We start from the raw sequence: 23,821 nt of genomic DNA, 5'->3' as shown, positions 1-23,821 counted from the left end.
GAAGCAGCTTGTATATATCAGACTGCACATATAGTCATAGAACACAATACCGAAATCGTCAATGTATTTTCAAGTTCAGAGTTCGTCCTGGGCGATCTATTTACAACGCCATTAAAATTGATAAGGTACTCTGTCGCGCCTGGCGCATATTTCTTACCTGCAAGCTTGAAGAGAGACGATGCTGCCAGCTATCTAGCCATCTATCGTAGAAAGTCAGACTAGATCGAAACCCTTCACAGTCTCGGCCGGATGGACTGTCCGCCTTCCCAGAAGTCACCGGCCTCCAAAGTCTGCCATCCAGCCACGGAGCCTGCTTCAACACAGATCATGTTCTTGTATGCCTCATCCGGACCAAAGTCAGCCATGCCCTTGGCCTTTTCAATCCACGGGTTCCACACAACGACGTCATTCAGTCCCTCCCTGGTAATGGAGAAAATGGGCTTATCATCACTAGCGGACGAAACAATAATAGGCACCTTGGGGTCCAATGATTGGTACACGCGGTCGGTTTCCTTGTTGATCTCAACGGCAGGGGAGGTTTCGGTGATGACGGCAGCATTCTGTGTTTTATCGGCGTAGGTCTTAGATTCGAGGTTCTTGACGCGGATATCGGAGATGTCCTGGTACCGAGATGTTAGAGCTTGAAGATGAGATCCGTAATGCATGGGGACTTACGTCGATCTTGAGATACGTATGCATCAATACCTGGAAGTCAAAATTCTGACTACCCTTGTTCTGCACCTGGAGAGACGTCTCCAGACTCTCCTTGGTCAAAGTAACGCTATATACCAGCCCGAAGTCGTACGGCCATGCCTTCTGGAAATATTCTGTGAGCATGGGGCGGGAGAGACCGAAGTCCAGCTTGACAGAGCCATCTCCGCTGCGATCCTTGCCTAGGGATTCCGATGATGACTTGCCCAAGAATTCCCAAGTACTGTTACGCGCAAAGCCGTGTTGTGGAAGGGAGGAGGTGGCATGGTTCTGAGGAGGAGGACCGAAGACCTACACATTCACCAACAGATCTGGTTAGTTATAGAGTGCGGTCTGAATTCGAGCCTGAGTGGACGTACAGGGAACACAACGGGGATACCGCCGCGGATTGGCTTTGAACCGTCAAGATGAGCCTTCTCGCTCACAAATAATTGCTCTTTGCCATTTGCTAATTTCCAGGAAGTGACAGTAGCTCCGTACAGGTGGATCGTAACAGATTCGCCGGAGGGCAGCGTGGCTTCGACAGTATTATCGCGGAGGGAGATAGTGGGCTGAGGCACAGATGCACCCACGCCGATGGCCGAAGGCTTGTTAGAACGGTCCATTGTAGATGGATACTATAACCAAGCAATAATATGAGAACTTGAAGAGGTGACGGGACGATTGATGCAATGCGGGGGACCACCGAAAAGTAGCAGAACAACAACGGTGGGGCACGTGGGGCTGCCTTATATCATCTTCGATAGGAGAATACCCAGTAACCGCATTACACCGAAGGAACAAATAACAGTGGCTCTCTATAAATGAATATATTCATGCATGGATACCAGATACCAACACTTATGTCCCGTCCAATATCCTTTTTGTACGTATCAATTACCATAGCCTTCCATCGCGCGGTGCCAAACAAAAGAAACAGAGACAAGTAGACAAACCAACAAAAGAGGATCTCAAAAGAATAACATCACAAAATGATAATGACCTTTTCCGACATAACCAGGAAAGTCTGAACACAAGTAATAAGATATAGAAAGATAACATGAAAGAATTCAACGCCTTCGCTATGCATATGAAAGATTAACCAGTATGTCTCCTTAAGGCCTCGCCCGTTTCAACCCGGATTTCAAACATCAAATCATCAATTTGTCGAATCGCATCTCGGTCCAGGGTGGCCGATTTAATATCGTCCAGCAGGTTTCTGAACGAGGTGATAATCCCTGTTGCGCCGCTGACATTATCTGGATGGGCATCCATCTGGGTTGTTCGGGAGAGGGCTTGTTTTCCTGTTCGGAAAACGGAATCGACGTCCGCGTTTCCTATATTGATATCGTTTTTAGGTTCTTGGTTGGTAGGTGGTTCCTTCTCGCTTGTAGGAGCGGTAGCCGTCTTCTCGGCGGCCGGGGCAGGTTCCTCGGGGTGTTGAATGTCATGGTGTTCGAAAGAACCCTCTTGTGTTTCTTCCTCGTGATTATCATGAGAAGCTGCCGTAGCAATTTCTTCGGCATGAGCCTCTGGCCTCGGAGATGGTTCCCTTGATGCATTGCCTTTACGCTTAGCGTTTCGCTTACGCCAACGACCTTTCCGAGGTGATTTCCTGGGAGTTGCGTCTTCTCTTGGTACAGCCAGTGGGGAGTGACCACTCAGGCGGGAGGACCTGCGTTTCTGAGAGTCAGTGGCCTCACTGACCTTAGTAGTGCCGGGATTGCCCAGCTGTAGATCGGGCAGACTGGCAGGTGCATCATCGGCAGCGCCTTTTGCATGGAGCTTTTGCTTCTTCGGCGCTGACCCAGCTGGTGAAGATGCAACCTGTTGGGCATTGCTCGACGACGTTGACTTCTTTGAGCGGGTGCTCCGAGGTTCCTCGAGATCAGCATTATCTATTTCCTTCGCAGAATGTCTCGTCGATCGACGTCGCTCTTTACTAGAAGGTGTTGACGCGATTTCTTCATCTCTTTTCCTTTTCCTTGTCATCGGAGGTTCAGACGGAGGTTCAAACGGAAGCCCCGCCTCTTGTTCTTGATCTGGTTTATCCGAATCGACAGCAAATTCTAGGTCTTGCTCTAGTTGAGACGCAATCTGCGTCTCCATGTCGTCACTGAAAGAATCCGCGATCCAGTCAGAAGCAGGGTCTAGACCGTCCGTGGTTTCACCAGATACGGCGACGTCCTTAGGAGTAGATTTAGAGAACATTGACTTGTCAGGAGAGCCGTGATTAGAATTTGAAGCGTTCGCAGCAAGGTTTGATTCACCCATGGGGGGCATATTAGGCTGAGGTTCAGTCGTACTTTGCGCGTCAGCCTTGGATGTCTTGCCGGTAGATGAACGGAGACGACTGCTCAGCGGTGTTCCTGCTTGACTGGGACCTTCGCGTGCCTCTTCAGATTGCGTATGTTGACTGTCAGATCGTTTCTTATCCTTCGATGCCGAACGTTTAGATTTCTTAGCTTTCTTCTTCTTGCTCACTCTGTTCTCGACAGCTGTAGTGCTCAGAGATATCTGTTTGTTGCGGGCATTTGCACCCTGTGACTTGAGCTCAGGAGGCGAGGATGGAAGGTCACTGTCAAAGTGAGAGTCCATTGCTGGTGTTGATAACGACGATGGTATCTGCGATCCAACAGACTGTGTTCGACCTCTAATACCAGGAGTCGGAGAAGAGCCGAGAAAGCCGTCTTCATTGTCAGCTATGACAGGTGGCAAAGTGGGCGTTTGGGGTGTTCCCGACCCACGATCGGGACCACGCAGACCACGTAACTGCGGAGGTGTCATGAACCCGTATTCCTTTGGTGTATTTGTGGGGGGTGAGGAAGAGCGGAGATTCTCGATCATCGAAAATACATCCGTACGCTTGTTGGGTTCTTCGCTGGTTGGAAGAAATGAGACTGAAGCATCCTCAACACCAATTTGATCTGATCCATTGGGTTCAGCTGATCGGCGAGGTCGTGCCTCACTTGGCTGTTCCGCAACTCTAGGTTCAATGATTCTCGTGACAGGAGATGAGTTAAAGCCCACAGGGTAGGATGGCTCCACTGGGTGGTCCAGGATAAACGCTATGCGGGATTTTTCAGACATATCTATCCTATTGCTATTCGATGATTGTGATTCAAGGGACGTTGTCTCAAGTTCAGCCTGGAACCAATCAGTATATAAATTCAAAGCGAATATCAAACCACGTACCTGCCGTTGTCCCTGTGCCTGTCCCGAGTTCTGAAGCTTGATCTGCGATTCAAGCTGCTGCAGCGCACGAGATATAGATTCGGGATATGGGTGTGACTTTTGTTGTCCAAACGAAGGATTCCAGAAATCGAGAAATCTCTTCGCGATAGACATGTGCGAGGACTCGAGGCCTGAACATATAACAGGTTCAAACCTCTGCAGACAGGAAGCATTGTGGGGTGAAGAAGCTTGCAAAATATTTATGACTGCGGACGAGAGAGCGCGGCCCTTGGCCTTGTTAGTACTTTTTCACATCCCTTGCTTAATAAACTTACCGCAGTGATGATCCTGCTTTCCACGCCACTTTCGACGTTGATCTTGCGCACGTCATCCTTTAACCAAAGAGCAAGGGGTTGTTGAGTAGTTTCAAGGATCGCAGAGCGAAATTCTGGAACACCAGAGCTTAAAAGGGACGTGAACGATTCCAAAAAGTCCGCGATGCCATTGGTGACTGTAGGGTCGAAGCCTCCATAAGACTCTCGAAGGATCCGATTCACTAGTTCAACTAGTTTGGCGGGGAATATCGAACTGCCGCTGGCACGCTGATTTGGTCCACTCACTGGTCCTCCCGTGTTCCGAACGTTGTGTAGGCAGTATGTGATGGAAAGAGAATGGTTTAATAAGGATGCGGCCGGCAAGCAGGTATCCCGGACGTTGAGCGCCAACATGCACTCAGAGAGTGGTTCTACAACCATTGTTGCGATTGCATCGTCACCCTTCTCGGTTCGCACGACGCGAATAAGGGAGTCCACAAGCTGATCCCACTCCTGGATGATGTCGGAAAACTTCAATCCCGTAGAGAGGATCTTGATAACATTATCGTAGTCGCGCAAAACAGATCCGTCACGCTCGCGGGCGGACTCAATCGGGTAAGAACATACGGAATCCGCTGCCAGACGTGCTGTTGACTTCCAACCTACCTGGGCGAAGTTATGGGTTCGGAAAGAAAATTCTGTTTCACATGGATACAAATCTGCGCACTGCCTGAGAAGCTCTAAGCGTGAGCTCCTGGCCGTTCTGTCCTTGCATGCAGCGCTAAGAGTATCGTTGATCAGGCGCAGATACGAAGTAGTTGGCTCCCGGACTCCGGACACATCGCTGACCAGTCGAAGCAAATGTAGGATAGGGCTGTCGAGGCTCGTGTTAACTCTTAAAGGCCGATGTGTCGGTGTATTGGCAGCTTGGAACTTCTCATCGGCTGTCTTCAGGAGGAGTTTCTCGGTGAATGGAATGCTTCCAAGTGAGACAATCATGGTCGTCGACAGGAACCTAAATCGGTCGAAAAACTTATCCAAGGCATGGTCTTCGATGGCGTTGAGTGAAGAAGGGCCAGCTTTCCAAAGGCGCTGGAGCAGACCAAGCATATGGGCGACTGCTTGCATTGATTCCGGGGACGGGGTAATCTCTTTGCTGGAAGCATACGACAGGGCTCGAGAAAGACTGACCCAGGCAGCGGCGATGCTTGACTGTTCGATATCATCGGACCAGGTGGAAGATCTGAAGATGTTTTCGAATACCTTCAATACAGCGGTGATCCTGGACCGTACCCATCTGCAATCAAGTGAAGGCAGCTCCTCCGGGAGAAGGCGATTGCTTTCATTGGCTTTGTTCTCCAACCAAACCTTCGCCTGGGAGCTCCACAACATATTGGATAAGACCTGGGCTAATTTGTCGCTTAAGCCAGGAACCATACTAAATGTGGTCGAGGAGGGCACGGCAAGGTATTCCTCCCACACGATGTCCAGATGATGGTAAGACGCAGACGGGCGGAAGGCATAATACAGGAGATTGTAATAGCTGCACAGCACCATTTGGTTAGGCTGTGAGGCCAGCTTACTCTGGCCTCTTCGCTCGAGCTGAGAGAGGATTGCCCTGATCAGTATTTTCAAAACCGCAGGATTTGTTGCGTCATTCGGCCCGATGACACAAACAAAGCGGTTCCATGCAATGATGGATTGCGCTCTGGTTTGCCCATCACTGCAGTTGAAACATTTCTGCAGTGGAGTAGTAAATTCTTTTAAATGCTCCCAATGATCGACGGTCAATCTCCTATTCCTAAGAAGTAAGATAACAGCAATCCAAATCTGAGGTACGTGTACGCCGGTATCCGCACTTGACATCATCCGCGACATTCTTTCGCTGACCTCCTGCACTAGTTTCCTATCCTGACCAATGGGGCGGTCAAGATTATCTCTAATATTCTTCGATAGAATGGGATTTGGGCCGAATGCCAGGGAAGTTTGATAGCTGAGGGAGATGGCCTTTATTCTGACGTCCTTGATGTGATGAAGCAAGCCCGATATGAGGTGGTTCATCCATAGCGCTGTTTGAGAGATGAACAATGACTTGTTCTGGTTGAGAATACGTTGGTATATAGCTAACCGCTGTAGGGTGATTGCATTCCCATTAACCCTGTTGGTGATATCGTGCAATACGCTCATCAAACGGTTGAGTCTAGCGTTGTTCATTATCTTCGCATGGAAAGTCTGTGTTGACAGAATCGACAAATAATGGGTGGCCACGGATTTGGGCAGTTTGGCATCCTGTAAGCCATTGATGGAATGATCGACGAGAAAGATTTTAAAGTCATCCGGCAGCTGGGCACATATTTCGGTGTGCCATACTAGAGCGGTGGCCAGCTTCAGAGCCTGAGTAACGAGATTGGTATCTGAGGGTCCCCCAGTCCCAAGGTCCCGAGTCACATCCCGTTGGATGAACTGTGTTATAAGACCAAGCTTGTCTGCAATTTCCTGTCCTCCAGGAAGTCCATCGTATGCTCTCAACGCCCCGAAGAACTGCATGTAGGCGTCAAGTCTTGAACTGACCGATTCACCGGCCAATTGCTGCGTGATCGACTCTAGCAGCATGGCAAAAGACTCCGGCGTGTAAGATGTAACATGAGGCGAGTTGACAGGTGCGGGTGAGCTGGTCGCCTTGAGAATCGATTTTGAAGGTTTGCATTCATTTGAAGGAGGTAAAGCCTTCAAATCTGACTTGTTCGGGTGAGATTTCGGCCATGGCGAGAAGTTCACCCGCTTGGATTTGCGACTGGCGAGGCTGCCATTTTCCTTTGCTGGTAACGGGGAATCAAGCGAGGTCTTCACGGTAATCGGGGTATCTTGCGTATGATTTAGTTCAGTACGTGATGTCCTGGGTGGAGTAGGCGGACGAGCAGACAAAGGACCGAGAGCCTGCACCATGTTTCAAAAGGTCGAGCGACGAGGAAAAGGATGGGATCGGACGGAAGGTCAGGAACATCGCGATACAGGGCAGCAGTAAACTCAGACCGCAATATCCATTGCTCGGGTTGAAGCCTTTCTGCGGCGATCTGAAGCAATTGCGAGGTCGATCTCCTAAGGCGGCGCCAAGACTCGCAATTCAAAAAGACGCGCCCCTGGTCCGAAATCGCGCCTGTGGCGTAAATCACGCGTAAAGTGGCAGTGGCGCGTTCAGTGCCTGGGGCAGTAAGGCCGCGAGCCTAGGTCAGGTGTCAAGGCAGCAAAAGATCTTTACTACCTTCCCAATTGAGCACATGAAGTGAGTATGAGCGATAACTGAGGATTTCAAAAGAGGGAAGTATCTCTTCCGAAAAGGGAATTTCAAGGACTTAACAGGATTTTTTCATCTGAATACATGCATATGAAGAAACGCCATTGCCGTCTTTGCGGAGAAAGCGGCTAACCATGATTGAATGAACGTCGGTGGGGTTGATCTGCCCGCCTATTCTATTCTGTCCATCTGCAATGTAGCTCTTGTCTCAGAAACACCAGTGATCTTGTGGACATCTCTCAACCCGCTCACAGCGCTAGATCTACTGTGAGACCTTGAACTCTTGCTTGAATAGACCCCGCCTCCACAGGTCGCTTATCTGTAGGGGTCCTGATAGCTGAGGCCGTTACACAGAGTGAGAACACACTCAACGACGGCTTTATACCCCTGAGACATAAGGCAACGCGAAATATGGACTTCCAGACACTCCGAGGTGCAGGTATGTGCAAGCAAAGTGAAAGCAATCATGAATGACACTGACCAACCTGTTATGATCAGAGAAACTGCAACAAGTCACCCAACTACTGAGCTCTTTAGAAAAAGACTTGAATGAGAAAAAGCTTAGCAACACTGGTAGGTACCCATAAACTAGTACGTTCGACATCTAACCATGATATAGTGAAGGTCCAGCTACTTTTGCAGTTGAGACAACATGGCACAAATCCAGCTGATGCCGGTCCCATATATTCAAAAAGGGTGCGTTCTGCTCTATTTCCCGGAGTATTTGTACTAACAGCTACGTAGGGAATGGAAATTTTGGCAAAATATGGTGTCGACGGAGAATCTGTAGACATCCGACGAGCTGCCTTGCGCTGCGTTGCAAATGCTCTTCTGTTGGATCCCAAGATGCGTCAGCTGTTCGCAGATACTGGCCATGGCGGTAAACTAGCAGAGAAACTCAAGGTATGGCTTTCGCAGCTATGATCTTACGGAAGCTGACGGTTCAGTGCGACTCATCGGAGGATGAAATGGTCATCAGCCGGATATTATTTCTATCCACATACGACACAACCATGGACTTTGACAATCTTGTGAATAAACATGGGCTGGGTGATAATGTCAACTATGTAATGATTACCCGCTCCATGACCCGTTGCCGTTGCTAACCAGCTCTATAGCAAATTGTCCGACATGCTAAGCAGTTCCCAAAGTCACTCAAAAAGCCTCTACCTCAGATCGACGAGCTCGCTCTTATCGACACACTGAAGCTCATTTTCAACGTGTCCAAGATCTATCCGGACCTGTCTGCAACATTTGCGCCTTCAATTCCCCATATATTCAAGATGATCAGTCGTATTGAAATCCCCGCTAAACCACTGGATGGCCTGCTTAGTTACCTCCTCAACTGCTTGTCTACTCTTGACCTCGAAAACAAGAAAGGCAAGCCTTTTGACAGCAACCCACTGTTCCCTACGTTCAATCAGAACTGCAATGTTGACAAGCTGATCAATATCTTGGACCATGCCACGTCATTGTACAGCCCTGAGGAGCTTGAGACCAAGGCCATCCCACTTCTTCACTCGCTCATTACCATTCATGAATTGGCGCCGGATGGGCCCCGTAAATACATGCAGTGGCTACTCTTGCCAGAGGATAACGACAGGAATCAGCCTATCGGACAATCTGACACGCTTTCTTCCAAGCTACTAAAGCTCTCCACCGCGCCATACCCGAATCTGAAAACCGCCATTTCAGAGCTTATGTTTGTGCTCTCTGGCAAGAATGCTGAAAACCTTACGAAGAATATCGGATACGGATTTGCTGCAGGACTACTCGCCACCCGTGGCATGGAGATCCCTAAGACTGCCGGAGAGGCGTTCGCCGCAGAAAGGTTCGACCCTGAGATCAACCCCATCACCGGTCAAAGATGGGCCGCAGAGAAACAGGATACGGGTCCACCGATGTCCCAGGAAGAGAAGGAGAGAGAGGCCGAGCGACTGTTTGTGCTTTTCGAGAGGTAAGTCTATCCTATTGCTCATACGGGCTAATGCTAACCCTGACTAGGGCCAGAGCCAACGGTATCCTCAAGGTGGAGAACCCCGTCGCGCAGGCTGTCCGTGAGGGAAGGCTGGAAGAATTACCTGATTCGGATAGTGATTAAATGATTGATTCTTGTGTTGTATTATAATTTTAGTTAGATATGTAATTGAAACTTTAACATGAAGTAGTCTAAAGCAAAGTATACCCAATAGAGTTTCCTTCGTTTCGTGTCAAGGCTGAGGCTAATAAGCTTCGGGTATAGCAATGGTTCATGCCCAATGGTTGAGGGAGATCTGCAGTCTTCCCACCAGAAATTGTACATTGGTAAATGAGGAAGGTAAGCACGTTCTTAGCGAAGAAATATTATACTCATAGAAGTGGAAATCGAAGCAAGAGCCTTGAATACACTAATATTGGTACGATCCCCCACCACAAGTCCCCGCTCCAAAAGGGTAAAGGTTAGCATCCCATGCACATCATACGAAACGGAACCGGGATGAGCCCACCGACAAGACAAGGGACCTCGTCTCAAGTGGGCACCCTAGAGAACCAGTGAACGCAACCCACGTGGCGTCGAAACCTGAATTAATGCCATAATTTTGCCCCTCTGCTAGCTCACAAAGAATGTTATCGAAGAAAAAAAGTGCCCGATATTTGATCCACAGCACATCCCGTGGGTTGCAAAAATGACATAGCCTTCTGACACCCTTCTACGACCATACCTGAAATAGAAATTGTTTAAGTCTATCCGATGGGCTGAGGAATAATCTAACCTGGTCTTATCCTAAGATGGCGTCTGAAACTCCTGGCCCCAAAAGCAAATTCGAGGTTGCGCTTTTTCTGGCTGCCAGTAAAGGGTATGAGTCGATTGTGCAACTTTTACTCGGCACCCCTGGCGTGGCTCTGGATTGTAAGGATGAAGATGGTCGAAGTGCACTTTCTTGGGCCGCAGAAGAAGGTCATGAGAAAGTAGTTCAGCTCTTGATGGCCAGCGGAAATGTCGATGTGAACGCGAGGGATACTAAGCTCGGCCAGACCCCTCTTTGCTGGGCTGTCAAAAACGGACATGAAGGAGTGGTGAGCCAACTCCTGGCGCGCAGTGAAGTCGATCCAAACATCCCAGATTTGAATGGTAATACACCATTGTACTGGGCTGCCGAGAAGGGAAAGCCGACGTTAATGGCGTTGTTGTTGAAGAGAAACGCCGACCCTGGAATGAAAGATGCCAATGGCCGGACGCCGTTGCTCTGGGCCGCGGATAAAGGCCATGTCCAAGTTGTCATGTTGCTCATTGACTCCGGGAGAATCAACGTCGATGATGCAGATGCCGCTGGCCGTACGCCCTTGTGGTGGGCTGCCCGAAACGGGCATTTGCCAGTCGTGCAATTGTTGGTGCGACAAGGTGCCAACTTGGAAGCACATCCTCCTGTCGACAGTGAGACACAAGGACTGCATGGTACACCATTGTATCAAGCTGTGCGCCAAGGACATACTGAAGTGGTCAGGTATTTGGTGAGAAAAGGCGCGGATAAGAACACACCTTCCGGAGAGCTTGGCCTGCCATTGGTGCTGACACTGGTCATGTACGATAGAAGCAAACGCAGTATGATGAAGATGCTGCAGCTTTTACTGAAGAAAGGTGCAGATGTCAATGTGAAGGATAACTCCGGTCAAACCAGCCTACATATATCGGCTAGGAATGGTGATGTTGAGTTGGCTACTCTCCTCCTGCAGATGGGCGCAGACGTGAACGAGCTTGATAAAGAGGGCAAGACGCCTCTGCATCATGCCGTGCGATATGAGCATGATAGTACTGCAGAATTGCTACTATCGAGTGGCGCTGAACCTGATGCACAAGACGACCTTGGTGATACACCACTCCATATTGCAGCATCCGGGATTTCCAGAAGCATGGTAGCCTTACTACTGGAGAGCACAGTGGATATCAATGTGACAAATTATTCTGGAGAGACGCCTTTGCACAAGGCTGCCGAGCGCGGCCATCGCAAAATGGTCGACTTCCTGGTGCAAAACGGAGCAGATATTGACCTGCAGGACGACTATGGGCGAACTGCTCTGCATCGGGCAGTATCCTCCAAAGGCCATGCATTGAGATTACTCGTGAATAGGAACGCAGACGTCTTTGCTAGGGACATGTTCGGGCAGACTGCGCTTCATATGGCGGCCAAAGCCGGACTCAGGAACGACGTCTATTTCCTTCTTGGCCACGGAGCCTCCGCAGATGATAAAGATGACAGTGGGCAGACCGCACGAGACCTAGCCGCTAAGGCAGGAGAGACCGATGTGGTAAAGCTTTTAAGCTCTATGACCGTATCAGACTCTGATTGATTATGCCAATTTTGATCCATTGAGATATGTAAAAGATAGGGGGATGGCCTCCTGTACAACAATTTAATCAGTTTTGGAAGTATTGACAATGTCTCTCTCGCAGTACACTCATATATTGTGCTTCTCCAAGGATTCGATGTTGTTATATCTCCCAGTCTTGCATCTCTCGCTTGTATATTGCCCTAGTCGAATAATACATCAAGCTGAACGCTGGAGACTAGCATTGAGCTAAATTATAGTGTAGTCTGAAAAGGAAATACTGCATTTGTTAATGAAATAGCCATGTCTGAATCTCGAGATGGTCATTTGCTAGTCATAGTTCCTGACTATTATTTGTTTAGCCCATTTCAGTGAACGTATAAAAATATTAGTAGTGCTCAATCGCTGTAAATCCAAGGAATGTCGTTGTCGCTATCCAAATTGCCACTTGACAACATTCCACCCCCGTTAGTCGGTGTCAAGGTTTGGTGATCTACTAATCGCAAATTGGGCTCTCTCTATTTATTTTCTATAGTCCTACCATGGATCAACCTTCTTCCTCTAAGCGCTGATGTCGACTGATATTACTCATGTAATTGTGCTGATTAGTAAGCTATACATTTGTGCCTACTAGTCAAACTTCGCACTTAATACATAGACAGATACCTACCGAAAAGAGAAATTTAAGAATGGATAGGAATACTATCGTTGCCTTCACAGAGACTCTATTAAGCCGGGAAAGTGAAAAACAATGTTGTTCAGATGTCTCAGTACAGAAGGTGGATTAAATGACGTACCGATAAAGCGGGACTGCAAAATTTCCGCCGGCAGAAAAGATTAGATCGCGCGGGGCAATTCATTCGACCAACTTCACGAACCTCCACGAAACGTTGTTGATACACCAAAGATTGCTTGACTTTGCTCATTTACTTTTGTTTGGTTATTCCCATCACATTCGCCCAACATGTCGCAGAAATTTGACCCCGAGACGGCCGAGAACTTCGAGGATGTACGTTCCCTTGCGCCTCTGAGATCTGGATTGGATGCTGACCTTCTTTGTAGATGGAGAAGCAGTTCGCGGTCAAGGGTACGTCGCAAACCCGTCGTTTTACCTCCGCTCCTTATGCTTACTTTCCACAGCTGTCGAACATCTGATGACCTATTGGTCAATTCTCGAGAAGGTCCCAGGCTCGAAGCTTCGGTTGACAAAGATGGATGACCAAATCCTCGAGAGCTTCAAGAAAGAATTTCCCGACTTCGATCCCGCCGCGACCCTCAACGAGGATGATATGAAGAGCAAGGCAGGCAAGGAAAAGTGGCGCAACTGGATGAAGCAGTACGAAAAAACGATTGACGACTTCAACTTCGGCACTATGCTGCGCTCCAACCCCAAGTTTGAATACGACCAGGATACTACGATCTTTGGTGGGTTTCCCCGTCTTACTTTGTTAGTGTGCCGTCGGGCAACGCGGGGCTAACAAAGAAACAGCCGTGCGCATGCAGTTCTATGCCGTTGAAATCGCCAGGTGAGCACCGACAACTTTGGATTGGCTTCATAGTACTGACAATTGCAGAAACCGTGCCGGTCTTAATGACTGGATCTATGAGCGGGCACAGAAGGGCAAGTCCAGCTCGTAAGCCCAGTGTTTCTATTTTACGTTCGCCGAACCGGTTACTGGTCGAGGGAATCTCGGACCACCAGCAGTGACTGACTTCCAAAGATGGAGTCTGCGGAGCTATCTACTCAATTTGTAGACTATAGCGTCTCTGGACGTAGGGCCGGAGCGCGGTCCAGATGGTTTTGACATCTGATAAATGATTACCCTCGACTTTTATAGAAATTCTCTTTCTGAAAGCAAAAGTGTACATACATTGCGGATGTCTGTGTAGGTAGTTTGGTACGATTGTGTTGAACAGGCACGGGACCATTGATGGCCGCCGACTCAACCAAGAACAATGGCAGCCCAACCCATTATCTTACTTCCCCACAACCCCTCCATATCGGAACAAAAGAATACTAAAGTCAAATTTGTTACAATGACTCTAGATGACTTCTGTCTGTGGCTGGCCTATCCACCTCAATTTATGTTTTGTATCGACTCATGATGCTGAAGAATCTGCTCAGACAGCCATGGAATATTGACCTACACCATGACAGGTATACTTGTCCAGTTCAAACGCTGCTTGGCCTGGAAGCCGAGCTGGCTGTCGCTCTTCAGCTTCACCACCAAAAAGCACATTCCAACTCTTTGCTTTGCCATTCTTTTCGCAGCATTAGCCAGTGCCAGCTCTCCGGTTTTTGCTACGCTCCTTGGGGAGGCGTTCAACTCGTTGGCATTGTTTGGTAGCGATCAAATCTCTGCCCACGAACTAATTCAAAAGACAAAAACGAGCTGTATCAAACTGGCATGCTTGGGTGTTTATAGTTGGTTCTGCAACAGCATCTATTTCATTCTTTTCATAATCTTCGGAGAACTGCAAGTCGCTAATGCACGCGGCACCCTCTTCGACGGGCTTCTGCAGAAAGAACAGGAATGGTTTGAAACACAACAAGATGGAACCCGGACATTTTTATCCTGTCTTCAAGCGTCAGTCATACCCCGGGTCGTTTTATACTTATCTAACCTCACATAGCCAAATCTATGAGTTGCAAAAATCAACATCCCAGCCTTTGGGACTGCTATTGCAATATAGTTTCCGAGCTATCGGGTCCCTGACTCTAGCATTCTGTACCTCCTGGAACCTTTCTCTGGTCACGCTAGCAGGGATACCGGTTTTTTCCGCCATGGCTTCGTTTATCTCTTCCAAGATGAAGTTGAATATTGAAGCACAGCAGGCTGAGTTGGCAAGCGCTTCGAAGGTTGTCAACAGCACCACCACTTCGATCGATACGGTCAAGTGCCTGAACGGGGAAGCCTTTGAACTTCACAATTTCTCGAACAGGATCGACGGGGCTGCGTCGCAGTTCCTTAAACAGGCGCGGTTAAACTCCATTCAGATAGCGCTCATTCGATTGATGACATACGGCATGTTTGTTCAGGGTTTCTGGTACGGCAGCTCTTTGGCAACGTCTGGACGGCTCTCACCCGGTGACGTTTTGAGGACGTTCTGGGCTTGTCTCACCGCAGCACAGTCAATTGAATTTATCATGACTCAAGTAATCGTACTAGATAAAGGTGCGATTGCAGCTTCCGCATTAAAAAAGACCTTGAATAGGCAGACCAAAGGCGGCGGCCCGAAAGAAATGGAGGGAGCAGTATATCCCCATCATTGCGATGGCGATATTGAAGTGAGCGATGTAAGTTTCTCCTACTCATCTCAGCCCGAGAGACTCAGCTTGAACTCGGCAAGCTTCTTCTTTCCAGCTGGGGAGACAACATTCGTCATTGGGAAGAGTGGATCTGGGAAAAGTACCCTAGGGCAACTACTCACTAGGATATACTCCCCAACCTCCGGTGAGATTCTAGTAGACGGCTACCCAATACAAACTTTGAGCAAGAGCTGGATTCGAAACAATTTCACCCTGGTCGAACAACGGAGCGTTCTCTTCAACGAATCGATCTTCATGAACATTGCATTTGGACGGCACGACTATGACCAAATTCGAAAAGAAGATGTTCAGGAATGCATTGATCTGGCGATGCTACAAAGCGTAATCGACCGCATGCCGAACGGTATCGACACGTGTGTGGGTTATGGCGGTAGTTTTCTGAGCGGAGGCCAAAAACAAAGAATTGTAATTGCCAGGGCTAGATTAAGAGATACGCCGGTCTTGATCATGGATGAGCCTACAAGCGCTCTAGATGGGGCGAATCGTCATGAGGTGATCCGAGCAATCCGAGAGTGGCGTAAAGGGAAAACAACCATCATCATCACGCACGACATGTCGCACATCATGGACAAAGACTTTGTGTATGTCCTGGATCAAGGCTCAGTGGTACAATCTGGGTATAGATATGAGCTTGAGAAAGTCCTAGGGAATGAGGACTTCTTTCCATCCAATGAGGAAGACTACCAATTGGATAACTGTGGCGACAGCATACTCTCAGAGTCCGCTGACATGCCGCATGATAAAAACCGACGTATATCCTCTGTGATTATGGGCCGGCTTTCAATAGTGCCCACCCCGCAAGAGACTTTGCAGCTAGCTGATTTTACTGATCGAGGAACTCGGCATGAATCAAGCAAAAACAAAGACCAGATGAAGTCTCTGTTCCAGATAATGCTCACGATCATACCTAATTTGACAGTCGGACAACGTGTTCTTCTGCTCCTTGGGGTTCTATTTACTCTTTGCCACTCGAGCACCACCCCTATATTCGCTTACTTCTTATCGAAACTGCAAGTGACATTCTTCAACAAGAGGAGCGCTCTGAAATGGGCCCTGGCTGTTTTGGGGGTCTCGATATCCGACGGTATGGTGTCCTTCTTTATGCATTATTTTCTCAGTCTTTGTAGCCAAGCTTGGGTGGATTGCCTCCGAAAAAGAGCCTTCCGGCGAGTTCTCGCTCAGCCGAAGAAATGGTTCGAGGAGGAAAACAGTCCGTCACAGCTGACCGCTTGCCTGGCCCGAGATGGCGAAGAAATGCGAGAGATACTTAGCCGTTTCGGTGGCTACGCTTTGGTTGCAACTTCGATCGCCGTGATAGCGACCGTATGGAGCCTGGCTGTTTGCTGGAAGCTGACTCTGGTCGCGCTTTCAGTTGGGCCTGTGGTATACGCAATCACAAGAGGTTTTGAACGGATCAGCGGACTGTGGGATAGACGCTGTAACGAGGCCAGGGGTGCAGCGTCTGAGGTATTCGTCGAGACGTTCTCGGAGATACGCACCGTACGTACCCTGACGCTAGAGCCGTTCTTCCGAGGCAAACATACGAAAGCCTTGTTAAAATGTCTCACAACGGGGCTGCGGAAGGCGGGTTATACGGGGTTTCTCTTTGGGCTGGTCGAGTCTGTTATCGTCTTCGTGAGCGCATTGATTATCTACTACGGAGGACTTTTGGTGTCGGTTTTAGAATACACCGTCGAGGATATCATGACAGTTCTCTCGATGCTGTTATTCAGCATTGGATATGCAATTGTGGTACTTTCTTGGAGTGAGTATTCTCATCTACCTGTAGGCTTCGCTAACTTTCCCAGTCCCGCAAATCAGTGTATCTCGAGAGAGAGGGTCCAGGCTCTTACAGCTGGCGAATCTTGCGGGAGCTTCCCATGAGCGTCTAGGATATTTACGCGTCGCAACGCCAACACCGGTAAAGATCACCAGGTTGAACTTCCAGTATCCATCGCGTCCAGATACACCAGTCCTGAAAGACGTTTCTTTCACCATCCCCGAGAACTCATGTACGGCAATTGTGGGCCTTTCAGGTTCAGGTAAATCTACCATAGCCGCTCTGCTATTAGCTCTGGAAGAAACGCCCGCTTCCGATAGTGTGCCAGCCATTTCACTGGGGGGTGTTGACATACGCGATCTACACACTCCGACGCTTCGCTCCGTTGTGGCGATCGTCTCACAGCAACCGACGATATTCCCAGGCACCATTGAAAGCAACATTAGCTACGGACTGGAAGGACCTCTTCGGGATCCACGCAACGTCCGCGATGCAGCAAAGGCAGCGGGGATTGATGAGTTCGTATCATCCCTTCCGCAAGGCTACTCTACCGTTATTGGAGATGGCGGAGTTGGGTTATCCGGTGGGCAAGCGCAGCGAGTGGTGATTGCGCGGGCACTTGTCCGTCGACCTCGGATTTTGATTCTGGATGAAGCTACATCGGCCCTTGATCCGGCCAGTGCTGAAATCATCCGACATACTGCGCAGAAGCTAGTGGCGTCGCAGGTAGGCCTCACAGTGGTCATCATCACTCATGCAAATGAAATGATGGCCATTGCAGATAATGTGGTTGTTCTAGAGCAAGGACGTGTAGTCGACAGTGGGCCATACAAAACACTGGCAAAAAGGCCTCATTTGCAAGCATTGATAAACGATCAACATAGGACATAATGACATTAGATAGGAGAAATCTCAAGCAACCAATAAAACCAAGGCTCAAGCCTGCTGACCAACCAGGTCTAAAAAGCACTCCTTGATACCTCCGAGCGATGTCAAAGTTCGTAGCCGAATTCTCATACCACTGTTGCAGAACCAATCCTTATCTAATAGAAGCTCCTCCAGCCCAAGACAGAACTCTTTCCAATTGACAGGACGATTCTCCCTGATCAGGTCGTCCATCTCAAACACCAACCGAGACTCGCACCGCGTTCGCCAGTATGTATCAGGCAACTTCCACTGAAAAGCTTCTAGTAAATTGCGCGTATCTCTCAGCATCTCCAATGAACACGGACGACTCCCATAAATCTGATCGACGATGAGTATTGCAACATCCAAAGGCGGATTAACGATCACCGAATCCCGTCGCAGTTCCACGCGGCCCACGCCCGTACATTCTGTAGCCTTCGTAATCAATCCCAGTATCCCAGGGATCCTCAAGGGGCTTCCCGAAAAATGAAAGAGGGGCCATTGGTGACAAGTTTCTAATGAACATATCCCACAGCAAGTATCATGCCCCAGTATAGAACCCCAGTATATCCTATTACGCGACCAATATGCCTCCACAGCTCGGGTGAATTCCCGCAGATGCTTCTGGACCATCTCATGTCCAATCACACGGTCAAGGATCACCCAGCAGTGTGCATGGATAGGATATCCGATGCGCTCTCTCGGCCTGTCCGGCTCAGTGTTTACAGCCACCTTAGCCACGCGAAAGTCAACGTTCCCACTCCCTTTCCTAGCCAGTCCGAAAACGCGGGCTTGGTGGGGATCAACAGGGACACGGTTAATGTTCTTTTTATTGTAGAGCCTCGGGCATATTCCTGACAAACGCTCGCCTTGGGGTTCGACGAGTACTATTGTAGTTAGTATCTGTTAGAAGAGAACTTTAACCTTAGAAGAAAAAATGAAACAAAGACTAACTTATGCGGTAGTAGTAGGACCACAGTAAAGGGTTCTTTTTGAAATACATATGTTCCAGCTCAGCAGCTGTTGTGAATAGGCATTTTCTCCATCTGGCTGATTGCTTCCAGTCATCTCGCTCTTTCAGTATCTCTCTTTTAAAACACTCATTGATCTGTATCCCACATGCTATGCAGCACAGCCTGTTTTCATAGTAGTCACACCATTCCGCAGGTGTTCTGGACCGACTTTGTGAATTGCCCATGATTGCGATGTAGAGTGTTATGAGGGAAATTGGCTGCTACTGGAAACTGTTGATTATAAAGCTGCTATCAGGCAAATGACTTCCGGTGTTATGTCATTTTTACCATCGTTGAGGAAGTTGACGAAATTATGCGTACCTGAGTTATTTTATCGTAGGGTGTGGGGTTTTTGGTCAGAACCATGGATAGGTATCTGTTGTAAGGTCTTCTTATAATATGGATTTTGTTCAGTATGAGGAAAGAAACTAAAGCATAAATGGATATTGAATAGGTTAGATCTGCGTACAAGTGTCCTGCTAGCGTCGAATATTCTGTGATGAAAGGAATCAGTAGCTAAGTGCTCATTTTAACGCTGATATCAATATTACTATTTGAGCAAGTTGATGAAATCTGCACAATGCTAACTCGGAATGAGACAACTACAAGATTACTAAGTGTACAAATCTTGTGTTTTATCAATCAAATGTCTTCAATTTAATAATTTAAAAAAAAAAAAAAAAAAGAAAACAAATTGAACCGCTATTCGAGTCTCAGTCTTTCTATTCTAGCGTCAATATCTTGACGCTGTTGTTGTATATTCTGCGGCTGTCCTTGAGACATCAGCTGAAGTTGCATTTGGGAGATGTCCGGGTGCATCCCAGGATTCTGCATGGCTGCCAGCTGAGCAGCATTCAATGGCTGCGTACCATTCGGCATTGACACGGGGAGCAGGGCACCGGGAGGGGCAGCCGGGGGGCCACGGGGGCGAGCAGGGCGGCATTCTATATAATTAGTCTTTATCTAAAACTAGCTAGGTAGTATTTACCATCTCTGCTATTATACTTAAGCCTCGATTGAGGCTGCGCAGCCTTCGTCGGCATTCTCGCTCGACATGTCCTACACGTGAACAGTTATAGCACTATATGTCTTGAACATCAGCATTTGTCCAACATTTTAGCAAAACACTTTGAGGAAGCAAGGAGGATCTTCAAGATAAAACTGCTATCCTCTCAAGAGAGCTTGGTAGGAGCCAGGTGCTTCAAAACACAAAATAAGTGGAGCTACTACTCACACGCATGGTGGCGAGCTGGATGTCCTTGGACTGGATGGTAACACGCTTGGTGTGGATGGCGCGAGGGTTGGTGTCCTCGAAAAGAGAGACGAGGTAGGCCTCAACGGACTCCTGGAGAGTAGCGATGGCGGAGGACTGGAAGCGCAGGTCGGACTTGATGTCCTGGGCGATTTCACGGATTAGACGCTGGGAGGGGAGCTTGCGGATCAGGAGCTTGGTGGACTTGGAGAGAAGAGAAAGGGAGAGGGAGGAGGAGAAGAAAAGAAAGAGAGGGACATAGGCGTGGGGAGAATCTCAGGGCCTCGTGATTCCCCCTCACCGTTTGCTACTACTACAAATCCGTCAATTTCATTTACAGAGTCTGCTACGAAATGGCATCTACACTTGCGAATCGTGGCCCTTTCGGGTTGGAATAAATACAGTTCAAAAGCGATAAAGATGGCGGTCATTTTGATATACAATACCTATGTATTCTTTTAATTCGTGGTGTTCTTGAGGCGATTGACCATGGGAAGAGTTGTCTCGCAGTGACATCAATGGAAATGCTGCGTCTTGTTTGGAACAGACAGCAGGCCTGCTGGAAGGTTCCAACTACTAGTATCACCTGTCCAATTGCAATGTTCCTATCTGGTGCCTGACTAGTCGACGATCTGGATACACTACTGGCTACCCCGCTTTCCATAGTGCAAGTTAAGCTGATCTTAGTATGTATACTAAAAGTAATTCAGCATCGCTAATTGCATCTATATTGACAACCAAGCTTCGACTTTAAGTGGTGTCGTAGCTGAACTGACTGCCGTACAATTCCACCAGATTATTATCCAAAGATTGAACTTGAAAGAGATCATTTACGTCATGCCCCCTATCGAGATTTCATCCGTTTCTTTCTGTCCGATTCCTTTCTGTCTGATTCAAGTTATCTGGTCGTTGACAGCTGCCAAGACTTCTATAGTTTGAGCCGCTCGACCCGGTGATAAATTCGAACCACCATCACTCAGCCCACGATGGTTGAATCTTGCTCTAAGTAGACTCATTAGAGAAGGAATATTTTTCTCTATTTTTCAATATACATATTAATGGGGTTTCCTTGTAGAACAGCTTAAGAATGGCTCATAACCTTGAAGCCGTGATTCCAGATGTCCGAGAGGCCTTTTTCTGATTGGACAATTGCCGTAGTATGTTTCTGGTATAGTCTGTGCTTGACAGCCAATCACTATCAGGAACCATACTACATCTGGACGGCCCCCATCTATACCTATACTAGAAGTCCTTCGAGATGGCAATACGAAACATACAGCGCTCAATTCATTTAGTGTTGAGCCAGAGCGCATTTAAGGTGCAGATACTAATATACACTATCTATGTAGACTCCGATCAAAGCCATTGAATCATCATGAACACTTATATAGCCTTTTAGCCAGACAGCCTGTCAGTTATTGATATAAAGATCAGCATCCAGGAAGGATATTTGTGATTAAAATTGGATCATTACAGTGTATGTATCGTAATTCTAGCGTATAGACATTAGAATGCTATTATCACGTTGTGTAGCAGGTCACCTGCCAATGGGGAGAAGTGTAGTGTAGTCTGTAGAGTACTAAGGACTTCGTGAAAACAACCGAATACGACACACCACGACTACTCTGCTACGATAACGCCAGTAATAACCAACAATAACAGCGACAGCAACAGCAACAGCAACAGACACCACCACTAACGACAAAGACGACGAAGACGACGACATCACCACCAACAACCACGACCACAACAGCACCATCACCACCACCATCACCCGCAACGGCAATTAAGGTTAAGTATGCCCTCCAACAACGTACCCCCTACTAACGACCACGCGCACCACGATTGGGACACCGTGAAAGCGGATAAAGTCCATCGTCCGAGTGCCGTTGAACAAAGCCGGACTGAGTCCGCCGAGATTGGGGAGAAATCTTCATCTCGCAAGGGGTACCAGAAGTCCATGTCTTCCGGAGTCGAGGAGAAATCTTCACTCCGTCCAGTCCCTAAAACCACCGCAGCTGGGGGTAAAACCCTGGGCGGTAAGAAAAATAAGAAGGCGAAAGCGCCATCTGACCAGCGCAGTATCCTCAGTTTCATGGGGCCTGCTCACGAAGCCGGTGAAACATCCGAGCCTCTACAAACCTCACACCGTCCAGGCCCTCAGACCACCGCAGCTGGAGGTAAAATCCGGGGCGGTAAGAAAGGTAAGAAGGCGAGCGTGCCATCTAACCAGGGCAGTATCCTCAGTTTCATGGGGCCTGCTGAAGAAGCCGGTCAAACATCCGAGCCTCTTCAAACCGGTTGTATTACAGCCGGAAAACGCCCTCCGACCGAAGCTGTAGCTGAAAATGCCAGCGAGTCGAAGAGGGCTAAAATAATCAAAGAAGAGCCCGTCGTGTCTGTAAAGGCCGAGGAAGAGCTTGAAGATACCCTCTACGACATCAAAGAAGAAGAAGAAGAAGAAGTCCCCTTCAACCCGGAGGACTACGCCGACGTCATCCTTATTGAGGACGAGGAGTACCCCGACGAATTAAAGTATGAGGACGCCGCCGGGCACGATGTCGAAGAGAATGACCTGTCGGAACAAGTTTCTCAGGAGGCGGGCTATTTTGAGGAGGAGGGTTTTATTTCGGACGCGGATCGGTATCAGACTGCCGGTATCGCGGACGAAGATCATGAGGCTCTCCAAGAGAGCTTCGACAAAAGCATGCATAGGGTTATTAGATACCTGTTCGGCTATGCGCAAAGAACCCCTTTCAAGGAACTTTCAAGTAACGATTCCTATATCGCAAAGGGTATGTATAATTGGCTGCGGAGAGCAGATCCTGAGGTTGTATATCGCCTATATCAGGCGATCATCCCTGTGTCTACTCGCACCATCCTGGGCCACGATAGACTGACCTGCCAACACATTCTTGCTCTTCCAAAGGTGAGCCCCTCGCGTAGGGAAAAGGGTGTGTATTTGGATCTTGTCACTAGTCCCAGCGACAATGGTGGACTCTATACGGGGTCAACTAAAAAATCTTTCGTCGTGCGGATTCCAGCGCACAAATATCAGATCCAACGAAATGGGTCTGTAAAAGGTACACACTATATGTACATCCGAGAGAAGACAAACAGAAAGCCCAACTTTCGCGTGGTTGCTGTCTTCCCTCGAGATATGCCAGAACTTGGGATCGAAAATGCGAATAGCGAATGGCTAATCCGCTTTCTCGAGGCGGTTATCATGATCGTGCTCGATACGTTCACACCGGGATCCATATCCCGATTCTCGATAACACAAGACCGGCTCAACCACCTGAAGTTCGAATGTGACCTCAGAGATACAATCTTTGAATCCCTGAACCACGCTTTGCCGACAAAGCAGCCGGTTGAGTCCAACTTACCTAAGGTATGTAGCACGTGTGGTAAAGACAAGTACACTAGATGGTGCTTGGATTTCAATGTTTCAACGTTGGGAGCCCGCCGCCTTTGCCCTTCATGTTATCAATACAAGAGAATACACGGCATCGACAGGCCTGCTTCCCTTTATAACAGGCTACCTCGACCAACCTCCGGGCCATGCTGTAACCCAAACTGCAGTGTAGAGGCATCTACGAGATGGCGACGGGACCCAAATGACAGTGTTCGGGTTCTATGCTATGCTTGCTAAGATTATAAGAGAGTACACGGCACTGACAGGTTTGCCTCAGCTTTTAATAAGCTACCTCCACCAACCTCAGGGCCATGCTGCAACCCAAATTGTGGTGTCGAAATAT

At 48.4% G+C, this 23,821-nt stretch overlaps 9 protein-coding genes across 9 annotated transcripts; 5 read left to right on the top strand and 4 right to left on the bottom strand.

Moving 5' to 3' along the window:
• Positions 1–233: 233 nt before the first annotated feature.
• On the bottom strand, positions 234–1,316 carry AO090023000671 (D-hexose-6-phosphate mutarotase; the record flags this gene model as incomplete). The annotated part of the gene is made up of 3 exons (XM_001821139.3): positions 234–620; positions 676–1,002; positions 1,071–1,316. The coding sequence occupies 3 exons, from the start codon at positions 1,314–1,316 to the stop codon at positions 234–236; spliced, it is 960 nt and encodes a 319-aa protein (XP_001821191.1).
• A 472-nt stretch (positions 1,317–1,788) lies between these two features.
• AO090023000670 (uncharacterized protein) lies at positions 1,789–3,780 on the bottom strand (the record flags this gene model as incomplete). Its single annotated transcript, XM_023235706.1, has 1 exon — positions 1,789–3,780. The coding sequence occupies one exon, from the start codon at positions 3,778–3,780 to the stop codon at positions 1,789–1,791; it is 1,992 nt and encodes a 663-aa protein (XP_023090704.1).
• Positions 3,781–4,124: 344 nt separating this feature from the next.
• Positions 4,125–7,124, bottom strand: AO090023000669 (putative telomere length regulator protein (Rif1); the record flags this gene model as incomplete). Its single annotated transcript, XM_001821137.3, has 1 exon — positions 4,125–7,124. The coding sequence occupies one exon, from the start codon at positions 7,122–7,124 to the stop codon at positions 4,125–4,127; it is 3,000 nt and encodes a 999-aa protein (XP_001821189.3).
• A 760-nt stretch (positions 7,125–7,884) lies between these two features.
• Positions 7,885–9,574, top strand: AO090023000668 (synembryn; the record flags this gene model as incomplete). The annotated part of the gene is made up of 7 exons (XM_001821136.1): positions 7,885–7,912; positions 7,972–8,046; positions 8,093–8,169; positions 8,218–8,376; positions 8,421–8,540; positions 8,592–9,430; positions 9,478–9,574. 7 exons carry the CDS (start codon positions 7,885–7,887, stop codon positions 9,572–9,574), a joined length of 1,395 nt encoding a protein of 464 aa, XP_001821188.1.
• A 668-nt stretch (positions 9,575–10,242) lies between these two features.
• Positions 10,243–11,802, top strand: AO090023000667 (ankyrin repeat domain-containing protein; the record flags this gene model as incomplete). The annotated part of the gene is made up of 1 exon (XM_023235705.1): positions 10,243–11,802. One exon carries the CDS (start codon positions 10,243–10,245, stop codon positions 11,800–11,802), a length of 1,560 nt encoding a protein of 519 aa, XP_023090703.1.
• A 943-nt stretch (positions 11,803–12,745) lies between these two features.
• Positions 12,746–13,671, top strand: AO090023000665 (polysaccharide biosynthesis domain-containing protein; the record flags this gene model as incomplete). Its single annotated transcript, XM_023235703.1, has 6 exons — positions 12,746–12,790; positions 12,844–12,868; positions 12,922–13,206; positions 13,271–13,307; positions 13,356–13,415; positions 13,620–13,671. 6 exons carry the CDS (start codon positions 12,746–12,748, stop codon positions 13,669–13,671), a joined length of 504 nt encoding a protein of 167 aa, XP_023090702.1.
• A 261-nt stretch (positions 13,672–13,932) lies between these two features.
• AO090023000664 (ABC transporter ATP-binding protein) lies at positions 13,933–17,783 on the top strand (the record flags this gene model as incomplete). The annotated part of the gene is made up of 3 exons (XM_023235702.1): positions 13,933–14,369; positions 14,416–16,877; positions 16,921–17,783. The coding sequence occupies 3 exons, from the start codon at positions 13,933–13,935 to the stop codon at positions 17,781–17,783; spliced, it is 3,762 nt and encodes a 1,253-aa protein (XP_023090701.1).
• A 2,200-nt stretch (positions 17,784–19,983) lies between these two features.
• On the bottom strand, positions 19,984–20,423 carry AO090023000662 (uncharacterized protein; the record flags this gene model as incomplete). The annotated part of the gene is made up of 3 exons (XM_023235701.1): positions 19,984–20,010; positions 20,046–20,338; positions 20,402–20,423. 3 exons carry the CDS (start codon positions 20,421–20,423, stop codon positions 19,984–19,986), a joined length of 342 nt encoding a protein of 113 aa, XP_023090700.1.
• A 1,438-nt stretch (positions 20,424–21,861) lies between these two features.
• AO090023000661 (uncharacterized protein) lies at positions 21,862–23,715 on the top strand (the record flags this gene model as incomplete). The annotated part of the gene is made up of 1 exon (XM_023235700.1): positions 21,862–23,715. The coding sequence occupies one exon, from the start codon at positions 21,862–21,864 to the stop codon at positions 23,713–23,715; it is 1,854 nt and encodes a 617-aa protein (XP_023090699.1).
• Between the last annotated feature and the right edge of the window lie 106 nt (positions 23,716–23,821).

This window comes from Aspergillus oryzae, chromosome 3 (genome assembly GCF_000184455.2).
Source record: "Aspergillus oryzae RIB40 DNA, chromosome 3".
NCBI classification, from domain to species: domain Eukaryota; kingdom Fungi; phylum Ascomycota; class Eurotiomycetes; order Eurotiales; family Aspergillaceae; genus Aspergillus; species Aspergillus oryzae.
This window is presented reverse-complemented; position numbering and strand designations above follow the sequence as displayed.